The sequence below is a fragment of the Equus caballus genome, chromosome 16 (genome assembly GCF_041296265.1).
Source record: "Equus caballus isolate H_3958 breed thoroughbred chromosome 16, TB-T2T, whole genome shotgun sequence".
In the NCBI taxonomy this organism is placed as follows: Eukaryota; Metazoa; Chordata; class Mammalia; order Perissodactyla; family Equidae; genus Equus; species Equus caballus.
Genome location: NC_091699.1, coordinates 41,525,413 through 41,551,459, shown reverse-complemented (window position 1 = coordinate 41,551,459; position 26,047 = coordinate 41,525,413). Strand labels below are relative to the sequence as shown.

General features: G+C 45.3%; 1 protein-coding gene across 35 annotated transcripts in view; it reads left to right on the top strand.

Annotated features, from left to right (window-relative positions):
* The window catches only part of ABHD6 (abhydrolase domain containing 6, acylglycerol lipase), a 52,261-nt gene that overhangs the window by 5,878 nt on the left and 20,336 nt on the right, over positions 1–26,047 (top strand). For 14 of the 35 annotated variants that reach the window (XM_070238753.1, XM_070238759.1, XM_070238754.1 and 11 more), the window contains 2 exons: positions 11,941–12,005; positions 18,780–18,932. In XM_070238753.1, coding sequence (XP_070094854.1) covers positions 18,814–18,932 — 119 coding nt within the window. In that variant the 5' untranslated portion in view covers positions 11,941–12,005; positions 18,780–18,813. Of the gene's footprint in view, positions 1–1,163; positions 9,361–11,940; positions 12,006–17,380; positions 17,476–18,779; positions 18,933–26,047 lie in introns of those variants that run through there. The other 21 variants (XM_070238770.1, XM_070238775.1, XM_070238779.1 and 18 more) reach the window with 12 other exon arrangements.

Here is a 26,047-nt window from a genome sequence, read left to right as displayed (position 1 = left end):
GGCTGGCCCAGACTCTAAGTTCTTGAGGGCAAGAAGTGTTCACCCATAGAGTACCTAGTATGTAGTAGGTGGTCGGTAATGTTTGATGAATGAATGAATGAACTCCTTCGACTGCTGGCCCCACCACTGGCTATGGGATCTCGAGCGCGTCAGTTAACCCCTCTGTGCCTCAGTGCTCCCCTCTGTAATGAGGGTTAGCACATCTCACAGGGTGATTGTGAGGACTAAGTGAGATGATGCCCAGTGTCCAGTAGGTAATAAGCTGCATTAAACGGTGGCAACCATTGACACCACTCAGTTCTGCTGGGTATGCTGCTGAGTCCAGGAGAGGTCCACACTACAGGTCAGGGCAAAGCCTGGGGCCCTGTGCTGCTGCTCCCGGCAGAGGAGAGGTTTCAGAAGTCTTTCCTAATGCTGGAGGGACGTGTCAGGTAAGACGGAGTTTCTATCAGGGATGACTGAGGTGCCACTGGAATGTGGGTGGCTCCTGAGCCTGTGCCTGATTCCTCAGTGACAGCACTCAGGGGCTTCACTGGCTCAGAGAGGGACTGCAGGTGAGTCCCCTCATCACCCTCCCTGCCCCTCCCCTGGGCTTCACTGTGAAACAGGGGCTAACTAGAGCTTCTCTCCTGTCCGACACCAAGTGGAGAAGAGTCACAGAGAATGTGACTCCCATCTGGGGCTTAACTTGGTGTATCTAAGTATAAAACTCTGGGGGAAAAGTCTGGATTTAGAAACTCCAGACCCTAGGAGGCCCCTGGGATCATAGGCTATGAGTTAAAAGAAAAGATGAACGACCCATTTTTAAGGTTCTGGAGAGAGCAAATTTTAAATTTTAAAAGACAATTGTTTTCAAATAGACTAGGTAAAGTTTATTGATGGCTTCCAGGTTGGGGCCTTCCAGGAAGTCATTCATGCATTTCATTCATTCATTTATTTACTCACCCCCACAACACCTGTTTGGTGAAAACTCCCTGCGCCTAAGATTGCTAAGAAGTGGCATGTGGGGGATTAAAAGCCAGGTCGTCTTACTCCTTGCTGCCGCTCTGGGCCTGCTCTGGGGCTACTGGAGGATAGCTAGCTTGGAAGGGTTCAAGTTTGGCAGGCAGGAGAGAGAAGGGCAGAGAGGTAGAACTGGGCAACATGTCCTTTGATAAGGAAATTGTCCCTGAAGCCTGGAGAACAATTCCGTGAAGCCAGTCAAATGCAGCTCTTGAAGTCTGAGTGATAAGGCAAAGGACACCAAAGAGGAAGATGCTCCAGCCCAAGCCAGGGAGATTGCCCCAAACTCTGGAAGGATTCCAGCAGCCCTGACAGAGGTAGATTTTACAGGGTGGTCACCAGTGGCCTCAGAGATGTCCCTTTGCCACATCTTTGGGGCTTCTTGTTCCTGTCCCATTCTTAAAACCCAGGAGCTGCCCAACTCAGCCAGGTTCTGCCAGCCTGGAGGGCTTGGTGGGCCGGAGGCTGCCTTTGTGGGGATTTAAATGGCCAAGAGAGTCCTGCCGGCCACTGGTCCCACCTAGGTCCGGAGCAAGAGGCAGACAAGCAAGCCACAAACTCAGCGCAGCAGGAAGGCACACACACACACACACACACACACACACTGCTCAGCACATAGTGAGTGCTCAGTAAATTTCTGCTAAATGAATTTTATATAAACATTCTTATGGATGAAGCCCACAGTGCAGTGTGGGCCCAAAGGAGACAAGGAAGGCCTCCTGGAGGAAGTGACATTTAAATTGAGTCATAGAAAAGAGGAAGGAGTAGCCAGGCCAAGCAGGAAAGGAAGAGAGTTCTTGGTGGAGGGAACAGCCCAGGCAAAAACTGAGGTGGTAGAGTTCAGCCTGGGTGCCCTTGGAATGCTACGAGATGAGGTTGGAGTGGTAAACTGAGGCTGGTTGCTCAAAAACCCAGGCTTTGTGGTAGATAGAAAAAACACGGGCTTTGTGGCAGCAAGTCAGAAAACATCGTTTGTGTTTAATGGGCGATAACTTCTGTGCTCCCCTCCCTATTTTCTGCCTAGTGTGGTTTAATCGTCATTACAAGGAAGAAATGACCACAGTGGGATTTACCCAGTGGTGGCTGAAAGCCTTCCAAGACCGCCATTTTGCCCCCAGAGCTTTGGATCCAGGAGATCCCGGGTTGGAGGTCCCCGTTCCGTCCTTTACAGGCTGAACTCCTGGGCAAGCCCCTCGCCTTTCTTCTGGGAAAGGAAAACAACCACAATGCCCATCTAACATAATTAGATGAAACAACCCATGTAAGGCGGTGTTGCTTCACTTGCCTGTGACCCCGTGTCTGTCCCTTCGAGCCCTTTGGGGGCAGAGACCCAGCCTGAGTCACTTTGGCGAATGCCGTGCCCAGCAGGGCCAGGCGCAGAGTAGGTGCTCAATAAATGAAACAAAGCCCCGACGAATTCTGGCGTCGCTTTGTGGAACTGTGGCTCCTCGGGTTCCAATCCCTCCCCCACTCCCCAAGGGAGCTCTTTAGGGGCGGGGGCGGGGTAACTGGGGTCCGCCCTCTGCACCTAGCGCTGCGCCCGGAACACAGTAGGCGCTCGTGCTCGGGTCTTGGCGCTTGGATGCTTGGAGACAGGTTGCTGGGGTCGGGTTGTGCAGGATACTGGCTCCACCCTCTGGGTTTAGCCCTGGGAGCCTGGGGTGCGGAGGAGTTGGGGATTCTCGCCCCGGACCCCCTCCTAATACCGAAAGCGGCAGCGGGGGAGCCGCGCGGGCGGAACCGGCTTTTCTGTCGGAGGACGTGGTCCGGCGCGCCGCGCCTTTAAGGCGGCCAGCAGAGCCGGCGCCGGGAGCCGGGAGCCTGGAGCCGAGCGCCGCGCAGCAGCTGCGGCCGAGGACCGGCGTCTGAATCGCGCGGGCGGGACCTAGGAGGCTGAGGTCAGGCCAGGTGAGCGCGGGCTGCGCACCGAGGATGGGGTGTCCGGGGGCTCTCCCAATGGCCCCGTGACCTGCCCTCCGCTTCCCGAGTCCGGGCTGCCTGGCCTGCCGCCGGGCGGCGCACCGGGTGAAGATGGGTCGGGGACCTGCACCTCCCTTTCTACTCCGTCCCCCGCTCCGGCATCAGCCCCTGCGCCCTCCCTTCCGGTGCCTGGATAGGTGTGATCCCCTGGTCCCCCTGCTTCGCGGGTCCGGGCAGCCTGCCGCCCGAAGCCCGGGGACAAGGTGAGGCCGGGCCGGGGACCTGCACCCTCTTTCTCCTCCGCCTCCCCACCGCTTGCGCCGGCCCCGGCCCCTATGCGCCCCTCCCAGTGCCTGGTCTGGAGGCACTGCACCTCCTTCCCCCTACTTCCTGGGGAAGGGCTGCAGCTCGCCCTCCCAGCCGAATTCACCACCCCCCATCCCACCCCAGCCATTTGCACCCCTCAAGACCTCTCCCAGCCAATAGCTACCCCCAGCGGCCTTTCAGCTCCCCTTTCCTCAGCCCGCCCCAATTCCCTCCTTGCGCCCCCTCCTCCCCGCAACCCGAGAGTCAGGATGCTGGTCCAACCACTCTGGCAGCCCGGTGCCCGCCTGCAGCCGCACCCAGCGTCCCCAGCCTACACCTTCGCCGGCTTCCCGGCAGTCTTGGAAATGCGGATTGTGTAACGCCGGCTGCAGGGCAAGATTTGCACCCCTGAACCCACAGACTAATGGAGGAGGCCAAGTTGACAGAGCGAGGGAGGAAGGGAGGAAGAGGTGCTGGCCGGTCTAGAAGCTGTGCATCCAGCGATGTGTATGTTGAGCCCTCTCAATGCCCCAGGGACTGAGTGCTTCAGAAGAGGTCCCAAGCTGGGACCCGAGGCCGGCATTTGCTTCATCTGTCGCCTGCTCAGCAATCCCTAATGGCTCGCTCCACCTGGCTGACAGTTAAATATAGTTTATTATTAATAATAGCTTATATAGAATAAGCAAGCACTGGGTGCCAGACCGTGTCCTAAGCACCTTTGAAAGATGACCTGCCTTATTCCTCCCAGCAGCCCCATGGTAGTTACCAGTGCTCTGCCCATTTCTCAGAGGAGGAATGTGAGGCTTCCAGAGGTGGTCCCTTCCCAGGACACACAGTGAGTCTGACCTCAAAGCCTCTATTTTGAACCACTAGACTTATTTTTACCCGATTATAACTAATAAATCCTTATCAACAATGTTTTTATAACATAGGAAGTTAGAAATAGGAGAAATTAATAACTGTGTTCTTAGCACCAATTTATTTTTGTCAGATTAGGTTCTCAGACTAGCAAGGGGTCCTGGGTACCCTCCTCAAGGAAACTGTTGCCCAGAGAGGAGAAGGGACTTGCTCGAGGCCACACAGCAAGTACCAGGGCTGGGATGCAAAGCAGGTCCTGGGATGGTTAGTGGGCGCTTCCTGGGCTCCCTGTGCTGCCCCAGCCCATCAGCCTCTGCCCCTGGAGACCTTGCCACTCCCGCCTTTGTATCCTGAGCTCCTCCTTCCCTCCTGCTTCCTTTGCTGTGACCCAGGCCAGTGAACACTTGTTCTTCCCCACTGCTGCCTCTGCTTAGGCTCGTCCCTCTGGGAATGGCCTCCCTGGAATCTCTGATGTCTAAATTTAACCCACCCATTAGGCTCCCGCTTAGCTGTCACCTCCAGGAACATTCCTCTGATTTCCTCCCTGCCCCCAATTAAAAGCTGTTCCTTTCTCTCCTGGGATCCCATAGCTGGGACCCCGCTGCCTCCCACCCCCATGGTGGCATTTGGAGAGTTCTACTATGCGCGTCTGCTTTGTCCTCTTGGGTGCAGTTCTGTTGGCAGGATCAGAAGCTCTCCCCAAGGCCCCTCTTCCCACCTGCTTGGTGAAGCCCCAGGACAGAGAGGTCTGCAGGGGGCATGGGGTGGTTTCTGAAGTAAAGATAGACCGAGGATTTCTGAACCCTGCAACACCAAACTCCCTTCATTGAGCTGCTGCCTGGTCACAGGGAGAATGGCTCCGCGTGGTACTTAACATTATAATCACATGTTTGTTTTTGTTCATAACCCAGAGGATTTCCACTGGAAGATCAGAGAGACTTGAGTCCAAATCCTACCTCTTCCACTGGTATTATCTGTATTTAGTGTCTGATTCCCCACAGTTTCCAGGTTGTAGAGGGGAAGCAGAAGTCATCATAACAGGAAAATACTCATTAATGGACTTGCCACTTACAAGTTTAGCTCCCACTCCATCAGCCCTCCCTCTGTTTTCAACCCTGGTGTCTAGCCAGTCCCCAGGAGCATCCACATCTCGGTCATGTGTCTCTCCCACTTCGCAAATACAAGACAAACAATGGAAACTGAAATGGTGACTCTTGTGAGAGAGGCGAGATCTTATGAAACCAGAGCGAGTGACGAGAAGTGCCTGAGTGATGTGCCAGGGCAGGTGTAGGTAAGGGTCTGGCAGCGTGAGACCTGGTAACTGATGAAGAGAAAGGGAGAGAGATTTGAAAATCAAAGAATTGAGAGGCCCTTGAGAAATCAATAAGGCGTTTTTGCAAAAATGTCCTCTTTATGACCTCACGGTGGTCACCAAATACTAACTGGAAGGATTTATGATACTGTAAGACGGCCTACAAGAGATTTATTCTTTGTTCAAAGAATTATCATGGGATTGCAGTTAGAACCTAAATTTTGTTTAATATTTACTATTGCTTTTAAAATAGACAGATTTGATTTTTATTTATTTGGATTAAGTTCTAAACAAAACTCTATTTTATTCTTAATGATGAAATTTTGCCTGTAATTGTCGTGCGGTACAGAGATTTCCTCTGGGGAGAAGATTCTGGCTGGAAAAAAGGTGCAGACCAGTTCACGAAGGCCTTGAAGGCTGGCCCTCTTGCTGGGAGCCAGAAATCGTGTCCTGGTACAATCTGTGTCCTCATAGACGCCTCCCGGCTGTTTCTAGCAGGGCTCCTTTTTCTCTAACACCAACTTTGCCCCTGCTCTTGGAAGATACTGTACACCAAGGTGATCCTCCTTTAGAAGTGACAAAACCCTCTTTAAGCTGCTTGCTTTTCCTTTTGCTTAGGAGAGCAGATTCAGGCAACGGGAGGTTGTTTTTAGGTGCCGAGGTTCTATTTTAGGCCCTCAGCTATTGCACACCATTATAGAGGGCTACTTTAATTCCTTTCAGTCGTGGGAAAGAGTCACTTATGTGATGCTCTTTGTAGCACTTTACCTTTGAGAGGTGACCTCGGCTGACGACAGCACATTCATACTAATTCTTGGGGAAGTGTTCAAATAAAAGCTTATTCTGGGCTCTCTGAGGGCCTGAAGACTTTGGGGTCCTTGGAGGTAAAGTGTCCAGTGACTGTTAGCTCCTCTCTTATCCCGTAGGAGACTGGCTTGTATTTCTGTAGGGTTTTGCTGTTTTAAACATGATTTCAAGCAGGAGGTTCTTTCAGATTATCAACACAGTCCGCATCTTGACCCCAGAGCCCAATGTTTTGAAGATCCAGGCAACTGTTTGTATTTCATTGCCTTGCTTCTTGGCCAGTACGGTTTTTTAGAAGATATATCACAGGGTACATAAGCCACTGCCTTCCAGTTGGGGCTCTGATTGATCCGCCTGCCTGTCACTCCTCCAGCTGTGTCCCTTCTCCAGAGGATTGCATAGCAGGATATTCTGGTTCTCTGATTCTTTGCAGGTAGGACCAGCCTGGCTAGGCTGTTTCCCTGCTCACAGTGTTGCCCCAGGTGGCAGAAGCAGGGGGGAGGGCTGTGGGCTTGGCGGTTCTTGATCAAGAGCCCCCGGGGGAACCAGTTGCTAGTCCTTTGGTGCAAAGCAGGACAGAGAGAATCCTCTTAGGGGTACCTCTCCCAGAACGGCAAAGGAGATACAGATTTGTGGTTTATGCACTGTGTGTGGTTCCAGGATGGAAATTCTTTTTTTTTTTTTTTTGTATCTTTTTTTTTATTGAGTTATTGATAGGTTACAATCTTGTGAAATTTCAATTGTACATTAATGTTTGTCAGTCATGTTGTAGGTGCACCACTTCACCCTTTGTGCCCACCCCCCACCCCACCTTTCCCCTGGTATCCACTAAACTGTTCTTGGTCCATAGTTTTAAATTCCTCATATGAGTGGAGTCATACACAGATTATCTTTCTCTCGCTGGCTTATTTCACTTAACATAATTCTCTCAAGGTCCATCCATGTTATTGCAAATGGAATGATTTTGTTCTGTTTTGCAGCTGAGTAGTATTCCATTGTATATAGGTACCACATCTTCTTTATCCATTCATCTGTTGATGGGCACTTAGGTTGCTTCCACGTCTTGGCTATTGTAAACAGTGCTGCAATAAACATTGGGGTGCACAGGACTTTTGGGATTGCTGACTTCAGGCTCTTTGGATGAATACCCAGTAGTGGGATGGCTGGATCGTATGGTAGTTCTATTTTTAGTTTTTTGAGGAATCTCCATACTGTTTTCCATAGTGGCTGCACCAGTTTGCATTCCCACCAGCAGTGTATGAGGGTTCCTTTTTCTCCGCAACCTCTCCAACATTTGTTGCTATTAGTTTTAGATATTTTTATCATTCTAACGGGTGTAAGGTGATATCTTAGTGTAGTTTTGATTTGCATTTCCCTGATGATCAGCGATGATGAGCATCTTTTCATGTGCCTATTGGCCATCAGTATATCTTCTTTGGAGAAATGTCTGTTCATGTCTCCAGCCCATTTTTTGATTGGGTTGTTTGATGTTTTGTGGTTGAGTTGCGAGAGTTCTTTATATATTAAGGATATTAAGCCTTTGTCAGATATATGACTTGCAAATATTTTTTCCCAGTTAGTGGGTTGTTTTTTTGTTTCAATCCTGTTTTCATTTGCCTTGAAGAAGCTCTTTAGTCTGATGAAGTCCCATTTGTTTATTCTTTCTATTGTTTCCCTTCTCTGAGAAGGCATGGTGTCCGAAAAGATCCTTTTAATACTGATGTCAAAGAGTGTACTGCCTACGTTTTCTTCCAGAAGCCTTATGGTTTCAGGTCTCACCTTTAGGTCTTTAATCCATTTTGAGTTTATTTTGGTGAATGGTGAAAAAGAATGGTCAATTTTCATTCTTTTACATGTGGCTTTCCAGTTTTCCCAGCACCATTTGTTGAAAAGACTTTCTTTTCTCCATTGTATGTCCTCAGCTCCTTTGTCAAAGATAAGCTGTCCATAGATGTGTGGTTTTATTTCTGGGCTTTCAATTCTGTTCCATTGATCTGTGCACCTGTTTTTGTACCAGTACCATGCTGTTTTTATTACTGTAGCTTTGTAGTATGTTTTGAAGTCAGGGATTGTGATGCCTCCCGTTTTGTTCTTTTTTCTCAGGATTGCTTTAGAAATTCGGGGTCTTTTGTTGCCCCATATGAATTTTAGGATGCTTTGTTCTAATTCTGTAAAGAATGTCATTGGGATTCTGATTGGGATGGCGTTGAATCTGTAGATTGCTTTAGGTAGAATGGACATTTTAACTATGTTTATTCTTCAGGATGGAAATTCTTATCTTCTATCTTAGAGTGCTAGACTTTGACTCTTAATGACAGGTTCCTGCCATGCTGACTTAACCTTTGGACAGTCACAGGAATCCTGCCTCCCAGTCTTTGTTTTCTTAGTGGCAGCCAAGCCATCTAGCTGGTGGAGAGAGAGGGGTTTTCAGCCTAATGGCATTGACATCTGTATTTCTTCCCTCATCGTGATAAACAATTAAGGTTTGGTTGCTCTCTCTAATGGGCCTTTTTAACTAGCATGGAGTCCAAGACTAGCTAGTAGGACTTTTTGTGATAATGAAAATATTTCTATTTTTGACGTCCTATATGGTAGCCACGAGCTACATGTGACTATCGAGCACGTGAAATATAACTAGCGCAGCCAAGGAACTGACTTTTAAATTTTATTTAATTTTGATCATTTAAATTTAAACAGCTTCATGTGGCTGGTGGCTACTGTATCGGGCAGTATAGGATAGAGCATTTTATTTGAGAGTTTATATTATATTTTTTAATTAAATAGGGAAAACCTTATACATGCCCATGGTAGCAATTCAAAAGGTACAAAAGAACGTCAGTGCCAAGTCCCCCTCTTTTCTGCCCCACCCCCTCAGTGACCCTTCCCAGGGCCAGCCATGATTGCCCGTTTCTTGTGTATCCACCCAGAAACACTTCACAAATTTTTTTTCCTACTTCTTCTCCCCAAAACCCCCCAGTACATAGTTGTATGTTCTAGTTGTGAGTGCCTCTGGTTGGGGCATGTGGGATGCCACCTCAGCGTGGCCAGATGAGTGGTGCCATGTGGGCCCAGGATCTGAACCAGCAAAACCCCGGGCCACCGAAGCGGAGAATGTGAACTTAACCACTCGGCCATGGGGCTGGCCTCACATTTCACAGGTATATAAACATAACATATATTTCTCTCTCTCTCCTTTTTTTTTTTTTGAGGAAGATTAGCCCTGAGCTAACATCTGCTGCCAATCCTCCTCTTTTTGCTGAGGAGGACTGGCCCTGAGCTAACATCTATGCCCATCTTCCTCCACTTTATATGTGGGATGCCTACCACAGCATGGCTTGCCAAGCGGCGCCATGTCCGCACCTGGGATCCGAACCGGCGAACCCCGGGCCGCCAAAGCAGAATATGCGTACTCAACCGCTGTGCTACTGGGCCGGTCCCTCTCTCTTTCCTTTAATGGAAGAGTTGTTATTCTGTCCGCTCTCTACTGTTCCTTGCTTTCTTCAGTCAGCAAGTGTACCTTGGAGGTCATTACCCATAAAGAGAAATAGCACTGCCTCATTATTTTAATTGCTTATATTTAATTCTATTTGTATTTAATGGCTATATGTAATACGTCTTTATAAAACTATACCATCATTTTCTTAATAGGTCCCCTATAAATGGGCATGTGAGTTATTTCCAATCTTTTGCCATGAGAGATAATACTGTAACAAATAACCTTGCAGCAATGTATTTTCACACATTAGGGTATAAACTTAAATTCCTAGAAATCACGTTGTTGAGGAGCCGGCTCTGTGGCCGAGTGGTTAAGTTTGCACGCTCCGCTGTGGCGGCCCAGGGTTCGGGTCCTGGGCGCGGACATGGCACCACTCATCAGGCCACGTTGAGGTGGCATCCCACATCCCACAACTAGAAGGACCTGTAACTAAGATATACAACTATATATGGGGAGGTTTGGGGAGATAAAGCAGAAAAAAAAAAAAAAAGAAGATTGGCAATGGTTGTTAGCTCAGGTGCTGATCTTTAAAAAAGAAAAAAAAAAGAAATCACGTTGTTGAGTCAAAGGTTTGTGCATTTTACGTTTCTGCAGGTTTTGCCACATTGGCATCCATAGAGTTTATTGATGGGAATGTAAACTCACACATGTGTGAAAGCATCTATTTCCCCACAGCCTCAGCAACACAGTCTGTTATTAAACTTTTTGTTCTTTGCCAGGATGATAAATAGAGATTGCCGTCACCTTGTAGATTTCTTTGCATTTTTCTTATTATGAATAAATTGAGCATCTTTTTCTTTTCTTTTTTTTCTTTTTTTGAGGAAGATTAGTCCTGAGCTAACTACTGCCAATCCTCCTCTTTTTGCTGAGGAAGACTGGCCGTGAGCTAACATCCATGCCCATCTTCCTCCACTTTATGTATGAGACACCTACCACAGCATGGTTTTTGCCAAGCGGTGCCATGTCCGCACCCAGGATCCAAGCCGCTGAACGCCAGGCCAGCGAAGAGCAGAACGTGCGAACTTAACTGTTGCTCCACTGGGCCGGCCCCTGAGCATCTTTTTATACGTTGAAGAGTCATTTGTATTTCCTTTCTGAGAAATTATCTATTCAGATCATTTGCCCATTTTTCTATTGAATTTTTTTTTAAAGATTTTATTTTTTCCTTTTTCTCTCCAAAGCCCCCCAGTACATAGTTGTATACTCTTCGTTGTGGGTGCCAGACTCGAAGAACGAAACACTGGGCCGCCTGCAGCGGAGCGCGTAAGCCCAACCCGTCGGCCACGGGGCCAGCCCCTCTATTGAATTTTTGTTGTGGTTTTTATTGATTTGTAGGAGTCCTTTATACATTAAGGAAATTAGTCTTTTGCCTTTGATATGCATTGACAAATTTTCGTCTTGTTCATGGTATCTCTCTTCATGTGGACGTTTAAAAACATTTTTATGCATTCACCTTACTAATCTTTTTCTTATGGCCTCTGGGTTTTATATCTTATTTAGAAAGGCTTTCCCCATGAAGATATTTAAAAATAGAGTTCTCAGATTTTCTTCTAGAACTTTCATGGTTTTATTTTTTTGTGTTTAGCTCTTTGAGCCCTCTGAAATAATTCAGGGGCTGTGTGGATTTACCTTCCTGCCTGTCGTCTCATTCTCCTGCTGGGATGCCTTTACAGCGTCTCTGCTCTGTCCAGCCCTGTTTTTGAGCTGTGTGGTCCCCTCTCATTGGCCACTCTAGTGGGAATAACATCCTCATTTGCTCCTTGGTTGCTGCCTTCCTCTCATTCCATTATGAGTACAACTTTTAGGTAAACCCTAATCCCAGATGGAGAAGGAGAGTTTTAATCTTTATCTGAGGGTCTTAGTTGAGTTTGTAGCTCTTGGAACCCCCTTCCACCGGAGCTTGCCTGTCCACATTGTCGTCTCTCCCACCCCTGTGCCTGGGATCACCAGGTCACTCCCATGCTTTGTGCCCCACCACAGATTTCTTCTTTGACCTCCTTCACACCCTCCCACGGCCTGTTGTTGTCTGACCCGCCCTGCCCTCTGTGCAGGCTACTTAATTGGAGGAGGTGACTGAGCAAGAGGTGAACTATAAAGCCTTGAGATATTTGTAGGACTTTGTGCCAAGGAGGCTAGTGCTCCACCTTAACGAAGCCAGCTAAGATTTTGCCGGCTGTTAGTACTTCATTCATATTTCCTGTTATGATTTAATCCTTTGTCGTTTTCTGTCTTGTGATTCCAGAATCTGATTTTCAGTTTCTGCCAGAGCCAGTAGCAGGTGGGAAAGAAGGCTGTGCTCTTTGAAGAGTGAGTATGGATTTTTAACACTGCAGATTACAAAAAAAGCAGCTCTTAATGGGGCTGGGGCTGCTCTGTAAGCGCGCCTGCACCCCTCTGCAGGCCAACCTGTGGTGGGTGTTTCCTCTGGTTCAGTAGATCTGGTGGGAGGGGGTAGGGCACCTGAAGGTTTTCAAAGCTCAGCTTTGTATCCAAAAGCCTTCTACATACAGTTTGCAAAGACTGTGCTGGGGCGGGGCTCTGAGTTTGAAGGGAGTCTGGAAGACCTGGGCCTATGGGGACCAGGATGCTTTTGTGGAGAGCGTGCTACTTGAATCAGCCCCAAAGGCAGAGGGGAGTTCATCAGGCAGCCAGGACATGAGAGTGCTCAAGGGGGCAAAGCAGGAGGCTGTGTGGGGCTTGCATGGAGACAGGAGTTGGTTATTTGGGTTGCAGGCAGAGATGTGGGAGTCCAGCCCAGGAAGCTGAGTTGGGATCACATGGAGTGGTCAGCGTTCCCATTAGACCAGAGCAGCCTAATTCCTGGTGTGAACTGAGAGGATTTCTCTGGCAGCTGGTGGTGGAAGGACTGAACAGGGTGTGAAAGACCGACCTTTACAGAAATGGGAGCAAGAAGAAATGAGGACCTGGACCCAGTGTGGTGGCTGAGGGAGCTGTGGTCTGACCCATACAAAGTCTCACACCTGGTGGGAATTTTTCTTCCCACCCAGCGTTCCTAGTATATATTGAACCAAACTAGCTTAATGGGCCTTCATGGGCATAAACCCCCTAAAGCTGTGCTGTCCAATATGGTGGCTCTCAAGCACTTAAAACGTGATGAGTATAACTAAAGAACTGAACTTTAAATTTTATTTAATTAATTTAAATTTAAATAGCCACCTACTAAATAGCACAGTTGGTCAAGACTTGGACTAGATGGCTCCAGTTCTGGCACCTCTCCGCCACTGCGTAATAGGAGTGGTAGGGACGTGGGAAGAGTGAAAGATGCATCAGAGTCTGGGAATCGAGACTGATGGGGATACTGTTGACAGAAATCAGCAAGTCAGGAGAAGGGAGAGATATGTGCCTGAGACATTGTAGGACTGTTGGGTCAGGGGCATGGTCAGGCAGACTTTTGGAAAAGTCTAGAAGGAGGTTCTGGCAAGGTTTGTGGATTTTCAAATTCCCTGTAGGACAGAGTGGTGGAGGATATAGGAATGGTGAGCTCTCCAAGAAAGACAGTGAGGAAAGCATCATGAGAGTTATCCATGGGAGAGAGTGAGGAGAACATCATGGGACTATCCAGGGGAGAGAAAGAGGAGAGCATCATGGCAATATTTAGGTAAGAGAGAGAGGAGAGCATTTCAGGATCCAGGCCAGGGGTGCTCATAGCCGTGGCTTGTTTCAGCAGCAGGGCTGTCAGGGCTGCAAATTACGGAGGAGGAATGGGCTCAGCCAGGGTCAGGGGGCGACAATAAGGCCACGAGGGCAGAGGTGAGCACCTTGTGGTAGTCATCCTGGGGGCCATGCCATGCTTTCAGTTAAGTTTGCTTGGAAATCTCAGTGTGATTTTCCTCTGTGATGGAGAAGATATATATGACAAGGAGTTAGAACCTACCCATTTCTCGAATTATTCTGTCTCATCAATCCTGGGGCTTCCACACAAGAGAAGCTTCTCTTCTTTTTCAGCTATTGATCATTATTGATAGTTTTGAGGAATTGGTTTATCTTGAGAAGGACCTGGTTTCAGAACTCGGTGTTGGGTAGATGCAACAATATTTAATAGCTGGGATATTATACTCGGATTTCAAGAACTTAGTGTTTTCTTAGTGGAAAATATTGTGGAAAGAATTTTCATGTTGCAGAATTAAAGAAAAAATTATAAGCAGCACTGTGTCGTTTTAAAAACACCAGCAGGAATAAGGTAATAAGCTAATTGTTAACTTGTAATGTTAGCATGCTGCTTGCTCTTTAAGATCTAGAGAAGTGCAAAGAATGTCGATGGGGACACTGAACTCTGAGCTGTGTGCATAACTGATGCACAATAAGTATCAGCTTACAGCAAGCACTGAGAGAAGGCAAAGGTAGCATGACCCGGAACACCTACAGGATTGGACTGAAATACAGATCATGCCACTTACTAGCCAGGTGACCTCAGGGGCATTTGTTAACTTCGTTAAGCTTTAGTTACTCCATCTTTAAAATGGAGAAATGTTTCCTACCTCATAATGTTGTAAGGGATAAAATGAGAAGATGTATATGAACCGCCTACATGGGGCCTTGCATACAATAGTTACTCGGTAGAGGGAAGCTGTCACTCTTATATCTTTGGCTGTGGTGTTGGTGGTCATGGTTATTATTATTGTTGCTATTGTTATAATAATCATTACTTTGAAGAGATCAGGACTTTGGTTTATCAGATTTGATGGAATATAGGTAGATGTCTAGGGAAAGGCAAGATTCTATGAAAGCATTTTACATTCTATTTATTCTTGGAATTTTGCTTTATGCCTTAAGATTAAGGTATTGGATCTCAGGATGCCCAATTTTCAAAATCAGTGAGAATGCTAAAAGACAATTATAACACAAAATATGCCCTACCTCTAACCTCACATTAAACTTGGGAACATGAGATGCAATGTTTATCTGGATCCACTGACATATCTTCTATCCAATTAATCTTTGTCGCTATGTTCAGAGATACAGGCCCCGAATGCACAGCTTGCATGTTAACAGGAGGAGGCTGGGTGGCAGGCTCCAGTCTGGGATGTGAGAGTGTGTTATCTTCCCTGGCGCCTTAAGGTCCAGCTCTCCTTCCGGACATCGCCTCGCTTCACGCTGTGCTGCAAGGCCACCGAAATCACTGTCTTTAACCCTGAGGTGCCTCACTTTATGCAACAGATACGTAAAAGGAGTGCATTTTCCTTTTTCAGTCTATTCAGGCAGTGACCATTATCAAGCACCAAATATTTGCCAGATACTGTTTTAGGTTTTGGGGAAATGTAGCAGGAAACAAGATTCTTGTGGGGGCAAGCCAGATCCTGCTCTTTAATTGCCCGACATAGTTTCAGAAATGTTTTACGTCACCGGAGTAGGAAAAGACAGAAGAGATGATTTGGATGAATGTTCACAGTAACAGATGAGGAAACCGAGGTCTTGCTGCTAGTGTGTGGGAGAGGCTGGTAGGAGAGAGGCACCTGGAACCCCCCACCCCCAGCCCGGTGCCCATCGGTCGCACGAAGCTGCCCCAGTGGCAGCCATTCATGTGTCACCATCACGATTTTCACCAGATGCATGTATCGCCTACTTAGCATTTTTCTTTAAATTAACTCCTCCTTTTAACTTAATTTTAAAAATTAGTTTGTATCACTACCATAAGTTGAAAGTATCCATAAAAAATCAACACAAAGAAACAGTATTTTTAAGTAGCTAGATACTGTTGCCTGCAGGGGGTTTAAGGGTTAGAGAACTATTTAATACACCAGACTGAGCCTCTCTTTGACCTGAGCGGGACTGAAAAGAACTGAAAAAATGGCTTTCTCAGTATGTGGGTCAGTGTGACCTAAGGCTGCGTGGCCCTGAAGCGTTGTTTAGTACTCTCCCACTCTCTAAAGCCATCTTGCAAACATCAGATCTATGGCTCCTTGCTTTGGGAAACTCCATGAACTACCCCTTAGTTGATTTTCATTCATTGGTGGTTCCAGGTTCACAAGGCTTTAGTTTTTCTGTCTCCAGCCTCCCCCTTGGGTACAAAAGTATCCTATAAACAAACGTCAGCAGGGTGGAAGAGCTGCCTTTCTAAAGGAAAGCTGGGGCAAGTCTTTTGTAAAAGGATGGATGTTGCAGAGATAGAAATGATTGCCTGCTCTTTGTTTGGATAGATAACTCAGAAAGCATTAGTTTCTTCACTCGGGGCCTGTCTATATTTAATCTCATTAGGGAAAATGTGCAGAGTGCTCTGTAATAAGTCCACACCTTGCTAAATTGGCTCTACAAAAGCTCCTTATTGAAGGCTTTATCCTGTCATTAAATGGAAGATGGAGCCAGATAAAACCTTCCCCCAAACTGACTGTGACATTGTAGCAGGCTTTGACAAAGCCGTGAAGTTTCTTTTTGATGACCATGCCTTCAGGTTGGGGCTACCATCGCCAGTGTCAGAGTCTGTGATAAATTTGGCTTTGGGCATAAAATGTTCTAATTTCTAGTCCAAAGGAACATCATGCAATTAACTTCCTGCAGCTTGGGAATGGGAATTCATGGTGGCCCTCAGCAGTTTTTGAGGATTTTGTGTGACGTGGAAAAGTCCCCTTGAAGCTGACCGTTCCCATCTCCATCAACTCTTTTGTGACCTCTGATGTTCAGATTTGTAAAATTCCCTTCCCTCTACAATTAATTTGCTTATCCCCTGACAGTGAGGCCTTTTGGCATCATAACTTGTACCCTGTGTTAAATAGGTGCGTCCTCCGGGGAGTTTTGTAGTGCCTGAAAGAGGAAAAAGTCAGTCTCTTACAGCATCATTGGGATTGGTTGTCCCTGAAACACAGGATTAAGCCCATTTTGTAACTTTGCTTTTCATTAATTCATTTACACCTTATTTGTGTCCTGTGCTATTACAGGCACTGAGAGAGAACATACATGATTGTCCCTGCCATCAAGGAGCTCTGGTTCTAGAAGGAAAAACAGGCCAGTGACTTAAGTGTGCTGGAAAAAGTGTTTACAGTGACTGAGAAACTGAGAGGACAGCTGGATCAGAAACACAGACTGTGCTTCTGCCCTGAGAAGGCGGCAGCTTTCATTCCTGTAGACTCAGGACTGTACCTAGAGAGAGAGAGTGTCTGTAACTGAAAAGAACCGTCGAAATGCATCTCTCTCCCCGGCTAGGCTCATTTCACCAAACCTCTTCGAGGGACGAAACATCCAAATGGAGATGTCACATCTTTATGGAGAAATTAGGGGTGATGAGTGTGGTTATTTAACAGCAAAGAGGTTACAAGGATTAAAAAAAGACCATTTGAAAAAAATTAGACAAAGTGGATCTGGGTGCAAAGGGAGTGAGTCCAAGTCACCAGCCTGTTTTGTAATTGTGATTCTCCCAGTTGAGTGGCCTTGGGCAAGTTACTTAACCTTTCTGGTCCTCAGTTTCCTCAGCCTATAAATAGGAGATTAAAACAGCTACCTTGCCTGTTTGATGGGATTGGTGTGCTGTATCAAGGGTTTGCAAATTACAGCCTGCAGGCCAAATTTGGCCTGCAACCTATTTTTTGAAATAAAGTTTATTGGTCTACAGTCACATCCATTTATTATATGTGTATGGTTGCTTTCTCACTACAGTGGCAGATTGAGTAGTTGCGACATAGACTGTGTGGCCCACAAGGCTAAAATATTTATCATCTGACCCCTTACAGAAAAAGTTTGCTGACCCCTGTGCTCACTGGTTGTGAGGTCATACTGTGCCATCATGAATTCATTATGAAATTGAAACACATATCGGTTGACAGAGGTATGTGAGCGAGGTCTCTCCATTTCACCGGAAATTCAAGGAAGGCCACGACTTGCTAGGTGTTAATACTTTTTCTTGAAGAAGTCTGTTTTATGTTTGGTGAAATGCATACTTAACACAGGTGGCTGAGAATCCTCAGCTGGCCCAGAGGCACCCCTGACTTACAGATCATCGCAGGCATTGTCTTCTCTGTTGGAGAGGAGGATGGGACTTGAAATATCTTTCGTTCCATGAAAAAATGAACCATGTTGTGAGCTCATGAGACAGGACTGGGTGGGGGCTTCTAATTCCGCCCTGATTTCCTGAGTGCCTAGAAGTGGCTCAGGCCCTAGTGTAGGTGCTAAGGATCCAGTCCCTGCCCTCCTGGGGCTCGCATTCTAGCCTTCAGGTGTGTCCGTCAAGTCTTCAAGGAGACATCAGAAAATCCACTGAAAATTTCTGCTGTTTTGATTTGTTCCCTCCTAACTTTTTATTGTATGTTATTTATTTTTGAATAGGCCATACATATACATAATGAATAACTAAAAGATTTTAAAAGGTAGACCATGAAAAACAAGTCTCCCTTCTACCCCTGACATCCAACTACCTAGTTCCCCATCTTAGATGCTGCCACTCTTACTGGCGTCTTGCACATCCTTCTAGTGATGTCTGGATGTGTATAAGCATTCATGTGTACTTGTAGATTTGTTTCATTTCTTTCTGTCTTTAAGGTTATCTGTCCTCCCTAATTTTCAATTTTTAAAAATTGCAAACCTATAGAAAAGTCGAAGGTTATCATGTAACCTTCACCTGAGTTTACCAATGGTTAATGTTTTACCGTATTTGCTCTATTTCTCTCTCCTCTCCCCCCACCAACACACACACCCACACATGCCCACACACACGTATTTTTTCTCCTCTCAACTTTTAAAGTGAGTGGCAGATATCACTATACTTCACCCCTCAATACTTCAGCAGACATCTCTGAAGAACAAGGACATTCTGCATAGTAAGCACAGTTTCATCATCATGGTGGAGAACTATCTCTCATATAATAATATTATCTAATATCCAGTCCTTACTGTGATTTCCCCAGTTGTCCTAACAATTTCCTTTGTAGCTTAAAAAAAAAAAAAAGAAATCCGGGATCCTCTCAAGGATTCCTCATTACATTAGTTGTCATGCCTATTTAGATTTTTTAAAGCACTTGCTTGCTTTTGTTTCCTCCTGATCTTTACTCTCATTCTGGGTCCTTCACTTCTGTTTCCCTTTGCTTCTTCACCTTTTCTTGTGAGACAGAGTTTCCACACTGTCGCTCCCTTCAGCCCCTGCAGGTGTCAGCCAGCCCTAAAGAGCAGGATGGATCTTGACGTGGTTAATATGTTTGTGATCGCGGGCGGGACCTTGGCCATCCCAATCCTGGCGTTTGTAGCCTCGTTTCTCCTGTGGCCTTCAGCACTGATCAGAATCTACTATTGGTAAGTTAATTTTATAATGAAATTTTCAAGAGTATCATAATAGTCATCTTCTCTGCTTGTCCTTTTGGTTGTCATTCAACTCTTTATGATAAAATATTTCAAACATACAGGAAGGTAGAAAGACATCCTTTGTTGAATTTTGGGAGTGTTCCTGAAGAATTTTTGGTGGTAGCTTCTCACCAGGTAAATTCTTTCAGGTTTCTTTGCCCAGGAGGCCACCCTCACCCCCAAAGTCAGTGATTCTGTTTTTAAGCAAGTGTGGTGTACGTTCATGGAAATTCCTTTGGTATTTTCTTGGTCGTTGGATTGGGATCTGGTGATGTCCTGGCAGATGCAGTGAGGTGCACTGAAAGATGAATTGGAAAGAACAGGACCATGGAGATGGCATGGGTAGGACAGAAGGGTTTTAGGTTTGTCCTGAAAGTGTTCATTAGTAAAGTGACAGAGAGGGAAAAAGTTTCCAAAACTCTTGTCATTCTTGTACCATCTTTATGATTCTTGTTCTATCTGCCTACCACCTCTTCTTTTTTATTTTCTTTAGAGTAAGTCACTTTTTTTTTTTTTACCTTAAATCAGTTTATTTCAAGAGTGATATAAGTGTCATTACCCTAAGTGGAAAGCTTGCCATACTTGCCATAAATAGTAAATTAATATGAAAAAGTAAAAATAAACACAATGACCTTAAACAACGTCCTTAAATTCTAGCCTGCCAAAGACTCCATCTCCTTTCTCTTTATTACACAGTCTAGCAGAGGTTTGAAAGATGTAGCAGCTCCAAACAGAGCCGTTCTCCTTGATGGAATCAGAAGGTTAACAGTTGGAAAGAGAGTAGCTTTCTCCTGATAGGCTTCAGTGACTTTTCATGCCACAGTCCATTTACCGAATAAAATCGCCCCTCACACCCCATGATATGCATCCCACAGTGAAGGAAATACCAAAATAGACCTGGTCCCTCTATGTCCGTAAGGAAGCACATTGAGATTTAACTGGGACTTCTGGAAGTCAGAACTACCTTCTGTGCACAGAGAGAAGAATACAGGGAGGTTGCACTGGTGCCCTTATCTGCCCTCCTTTCTGGCTCCCTTTTGTTTCACTGGAGTGTGGAATTTTCCGCCTGCCAGCTAGGCTCTTATCCTTGAAAAGAAGCTAATTGAACAGAAGAAAGCTTTTCATCTTCCACTCTCTTGATCTCTCTTAGCGGGGTGGTGACCCCTTCACGGGATCACCCAAGACCGACTTCTGCATTGATGAAGCTGAGACTCGGGCTGCTTAACTGCCATTGCCCTTGCAGTGCTGGCGGCAGGAATACTTTGGGGCCAAGGCCTCTGTGTGGCCCCTGACACGGAGAGGCTGGAGTTGTGTGCCCCTGGTGGCTCTGCAGAGACACCATGGATCTCTACACACAAATGCCATTGTTCTTAAACATATAAAACTGAAGCACAGAACGCAGTTCACTGATGTGGTCTGTAACCATGGATATGGCTGCATACAGAGGTGTGATTATATAAAGGCTAATTCCACCCACCACATGCAGAAACCAGCCTCCAAGCTGCATAGTCCCCCTAACCCCAAGCTCCTTGGGTCTTCAAGGAGAAGGCTTTCACCGTCAGAGTGTCAGAATAATTGTGACATTTGATCTTTAAAGAGAAAAATAACTTCATAGCAAATAATTCACTTTTTTATTGAGTTAAAATTCACATAACGTAAAATTCACCATTTTAAAGTATACAGTTCAGTAGTTTTAATATGTTCGTGGTGTTGTGCAACTGTTACTGATGCGGGGTCGGTGAGCCGAGGAGTCGAAAGAAAGATTTCTTAGACTCTCAAGATCTGGCAGTAGTGCTCTTTTATTTAGAGAATAGTATAGAATAGCATGGGGACAGGACCCATGGGCAGTCAGAGAGCTCCTGCTGCTGCCCCGAGTTGAGGGTTAGGGCTAAATTTAAGGCATGGGTATGTGAGTCATCTCTTTACAAGACAAAGGAAAAAAAGTTAAAATGGTACCAGTGCCGGTAGGGTCCGGCCATTGGGCGGTCCCACAACTTTTAGATAAGAATCAAACCGGATTGAGTAAATGGCAGAAGTCACTGCTCAAATATTATCTTCAACTAAAGACAAAGGAGGATTTTGGGGTGGGGGGTCAGTTACATGAGGTTGCCAGACAGTAAACGACTTAAGTTCTTGCCTTCCCCATTAAGAGTTTCCAGAGATAAGGCCATCCCCCCTTCCTCCTGGCACAGAGAGGGAGGCATGGAGATTTCCTTCACAAATGCAATTGTCTCTGATCAAAGGGCAAGCAAATTCCACTCCTCGGAGCCTGATTCTCATCTGCAGTTTTAAAATTAACAAGCCTAAAAATCCTCATAAGCCATTTTAAAATTAAGCAGCCTAAAAATCCTCATCATTACCATTATCTAATTCCAGAACATTTCCGTCTCCCCAAAAGGAACCCCCATACCTGTGATCACTCCCTCCCAGTTCCCCCTTTCTTCATCCCATGGCAACTAGTAACTACATTCTGTCTCTTTGGATTTGCTTGTTTTGGACATTTCCTATAAATGACATGATATAATTTGTGGCCTTTTATGTCCGGCTTCCGTCATTTAGCATGCTTTCACGGTTCATCCGTGTTGTAGCATATGTCAGCACTTCCCCCTCTGTTATGGCTGGATAATAGTGCATTGCATGGTTTTACCACAGTTTATTTATCTACGTGAACATTTGTATTCTTTCCACTTCTTGGCTGTTATGAATCATGCCACATGACAAATAATTCACTTTTACTGACAGATAATACTGCCAAAACCCAGAAAGCCCCCAGAGGGCGGAGCATTCAGTCTCTTGTTAATTGAGAGCACAGATGCATGTGATCTTAAAGCCTGCCCGTGCCTGTTGTCACGCAGCTCAGAGCCGTGGCTGGATGACAAACACAATGCTCTTTATTTTCTGAACTTGGGCACACAGGCCAAGAAGAAACTCAATTGGTTGGGGAGGATGAAAATCCTGGAAAATCTTCCAGTTCGTGCCAGGAGGTGTTGTGACATGGGGGATTGTGATTGTGGTTAACAGACCCGTGATGCCATTGCAGAGAGCTGTCGGAAATCCTGTAAGTGGCTCCTCCTACCTCACTGAAATACACAACCTGTTTCCTTCTAATTGCCTCACTACAAGTGACATTTACACAGTGGTTGTCATAAGATGAGCAGCTTTACCTTATATCACTTACGTCCCTTAACCACAGCTACTTCTCCAAAGGCGTAGATTTGCTCAGCTACCCATAATGACCACCAGCAGGTTCACCTTGCACACCTGGGTTGGTCAGGTTAATTTTCAGGATTACTACGTGAACAGGAATAGCAGGCAGTAGGGGTGCCTGGGTCCCCAGCACCCCAGGCTGCCCTGCCCTATGAGCATAAGGGTGTGGTGAAATCATCACGTTAGGCTGCTCCTGGACTTCCCTCTGGGATCTTCTGAGTTCCTTAGAGAACAGGAGCACTTGTCCCCAGTAGGCCACAGCCAGTCTTCAGAGCAGCTCTGTGTAGGTTTAAGTGTCCTTGGTGCATGGTCAGCCCACTTCTGAAGCGGATGTGGACTATGGTTGCTCCTGTGGGAGATGCCAAATGCTTTGCTGTGAGTCAACAGAGGGCCACAACTGGAAGTGCCATGGCCACTGTGGATGACATCAGGGCCATATGTGATATAATTGTGTGAAGTATCAAGACTGTTCACGGGATGAAAAAGACTGAGATTTTTAAAGACTTTTGTTTTTCCGAAGAAACTCAGTTGTGAAATCAAGATAAGGAATCATAAATATAAGAGAGAAAAAGGGATAAGATTTGGAAAAGAAGAAATAAAACTGACGTTGTTTGCAGGTGACATGATTTATGTACAAAGAAAGTCCAAAAGAATCTATAGATCATTTGTTAGAATTAGTAAGTGAATTTGGCAAGATTGCTAAATACAAGACAACCAAACAAAAATTATATTCTCATATAACAGCAACAAACAAATAGAAAATGAAAAAATAATTTAATGATACCATTTACTGTAGTATCAACAAATGAAAAATACCTAAGAATAAATCTAAAGAACAATGCGGAAGACCTCTACATGGAAAACTACAAAGTGTTAGTGAGAGAAATTTTGAAAGACAAATTAATGGAGGGATAGATAATGTTTGTGAGTTGAAAGCCTTTCTATCAGAGGGATGTCAGGTTTCCCTTCAATGGTCTGTAGATTCAGTGTATACCTATTTAAAATCCCAGCAGATTTTTTGATGGAATTTAATAAACTGATTCCTAAATTTATAAGGAAAAGCAAAGAGGCAATTAAGCAAGACAATCTTGAAGAACAATACTAGATGATTTATATTACCAGCTATCAAGGCTAATTATTGAGCAACAGTAAATTAAAACAGTGTGACATTGGCCCAAAGAAGGATAAATAGACCAATGGGACAGGAGAGTCCAGTAACAGATGTCTATAAATAGAGTCTCTTGATTTATGACTAAGGTTGCACTGCTCTGCAGTGAGGAAAGGGGGCTGGGTGCATCTGGAAACAAGTTAGTCTGCCCTTTGGTAGGCAGAATTACTAAAACAGCACCACAAAGATTTGTCTCTCTAATCGCCATAACCTGTGAATATGATGAAATATCACTTTCGTGGTTGCATTATGTTATGTTATATACAGTTGACCTGAAGACAGAAATTACCCCTGTAGTCCTGATGTGATCACATTCACCCTTCAAAGAGAGAGATTTGAAACACGAGAATGTCTCAGTGCTGTTGCTGGTTTGAAGCTGGAGATGACCGCGAGAAGGAATACCTGTGGGCCCTAGGAGCAGGGAGCGCCTGGCTGACAACCAACAAGGAAGCAGAGACCTCAGTCCGAAACCACAAGGAATTGAATTCTGCTATCATTTTCCATGAGCTTAGGAGCAGATTCTGTCCAAGAACCTCTAAGATAAGAGCCAGCTGATGCCTTGATTTGGGTCTTGTGATACCCTGAGGAGAGAACCTGCCAGAGCTCCTTCTGACCTGCAGAACTGCGAGCTAGTAAATGGGTGTTTTAAGTTGCTAAGCTTGTGGTGGTTTGCGGTGCAATAGTAGAAAAGAATACAGCCCCGTCTGCAACCTCATTCCACACACACGAATCAAATCCAGGTGGACTGTAGATCTAAATGTGGAAGGTGAAATGATAAAGCTTTGAGAAGAGAACAGAAGAATTTCATGATAGAGGTTAACCAAATGCCAATTAAACATATGAAATGGTGCTCAACTTCACTGCCCATGAGGGAAATTCAAATTAAAACCATGATAAGATGCCATTACACACACACCAGAATGGCTGAAATGAAAAGGGCTGACTGGGGCTGGCCCCGTGGCCGAGTGGTTAAGTTCGCGTGCTCCGCTGCAGGCGGCCCAGTGTTTCGTTGGTTCAAATCCTGGGCGCGGACATGGCACTGCTCATCAAACCATGCTGAGGCAACGTCCCATATGCCACAACTAGAAGGACCCACAACGAAGAATATACAACTATGTACCAGGGGGCTTTGGGGAGAAAAAGGAAAAAATAAAATCTTTAAAAAAAAAAAAAAGAAAAGGGCTGACTGACAATTCCAAGTCTTGGTGAGGATGTTGTATTAGTTTCCTAGGGCTGCTGTAACAAATTACCACAAACTGGGTGACTTAAAACAACAGAAATTTATTCTAGAAATCCTAAATCAAGGCATCGACAAGGTTAGTTCCTTCTGGAGGCTCAGAGGGAGAGGGTGTTCAATGCCTCTTCCCTAGCTTCTGGTGATTGCCACAGTCCTTGGCATTCCTTGACTTTAGATGTGTCACTCCAATCTCTGCCTCTGTCTTCACATGGCGATCTTCCTTGTGTGTCCTATTTTCCCTTTTATAAGGGCACAAGTCATATTGGACTTAGGGCCAATCCTAGTCCAGTATGACCTCAACTTAACTTTGATTATATCTGCAATGACCCTATTTCCAGATAAGGTCACATTCATGGGTTCTAGGTGGACGTGAATTTTGGGGGAATACTATTCAACCTGGTATGGGTGTGGAGCAACTAGAATCTGGTATATTGTTGATGAGAGTGTAAACTGGCTCATCTACTGGAAAAGCATTTGACAATATGACCCACTAATTTCACCCAACAGAAATGAGTATATATGTTGATCAAAAGACATATGCAACAATGTTGCATAGCAGCTTCATTCATAATACCTCCAAACTGGAAGCAACCAATGTCCATTAATACTGTAATAGAGAAATAAATTGAAGTATAGTCATGCAATTATTCATACAGTGGAATACTATACAGCCACAAAAAGGAAAGAAATAGTGCTATATTCTACAACATGAATGATCCTCACAAACATAATATTGAGTTAAAGGAGGCAGATATAAACAAATACTTATTGTTGATAAAGTTCTAAAACAGGTAAAACTTCTGGAGAGATGAAAGTGAGGTAGTGGTTACCTTTAGGGGGAAGTAGTGGGGAGAGACATGAGGTGGGCATCTGGGGTGCAGGTCATATGCTAGATCCTGATCTGGGTGGCAGACACTTGGGTTCATTCACTTTGTGCAAATTCATCAGGTTGTTCACTTATAATTTGTGCACTTTTCTATATGACTTATACTTCAGTGAAAAGTTTCTGTAAAAAGTAACAATAAAGGATGTGGAGAAATTAGTCCTTTCGTATACTCTTAGTGGGAATGTAAAGTGGTGCAGCCACTTTGGAAAACAGTCTGACAGTTCCTCAAAAGGTGAGAAAAAGAGCTAGTATATGACCCAGCAATTCTACTCCTAGGTTTTTACCCAAAAGAACTGAAAGCATGTCCACACAAAAACTCATATGTGAATGTTCATAGTGGCATTAATTGGAACAGCTGAAAAGTAGAAACAACCCAAATTTCCATCAGCTAATGAATGGATAAACATGTGGGATGACCATACAATGGAATATTATTTAGCCTTAAAAAGGAATGAAGTGCTGATACATTCTATAACATGGATGAACTTGAAAACTTTATACTAAGTGAAGTAAGCCAGACACAAAAGGACAAATATTGTGTGATTCTACTTATGTGGGGTACCTAGACC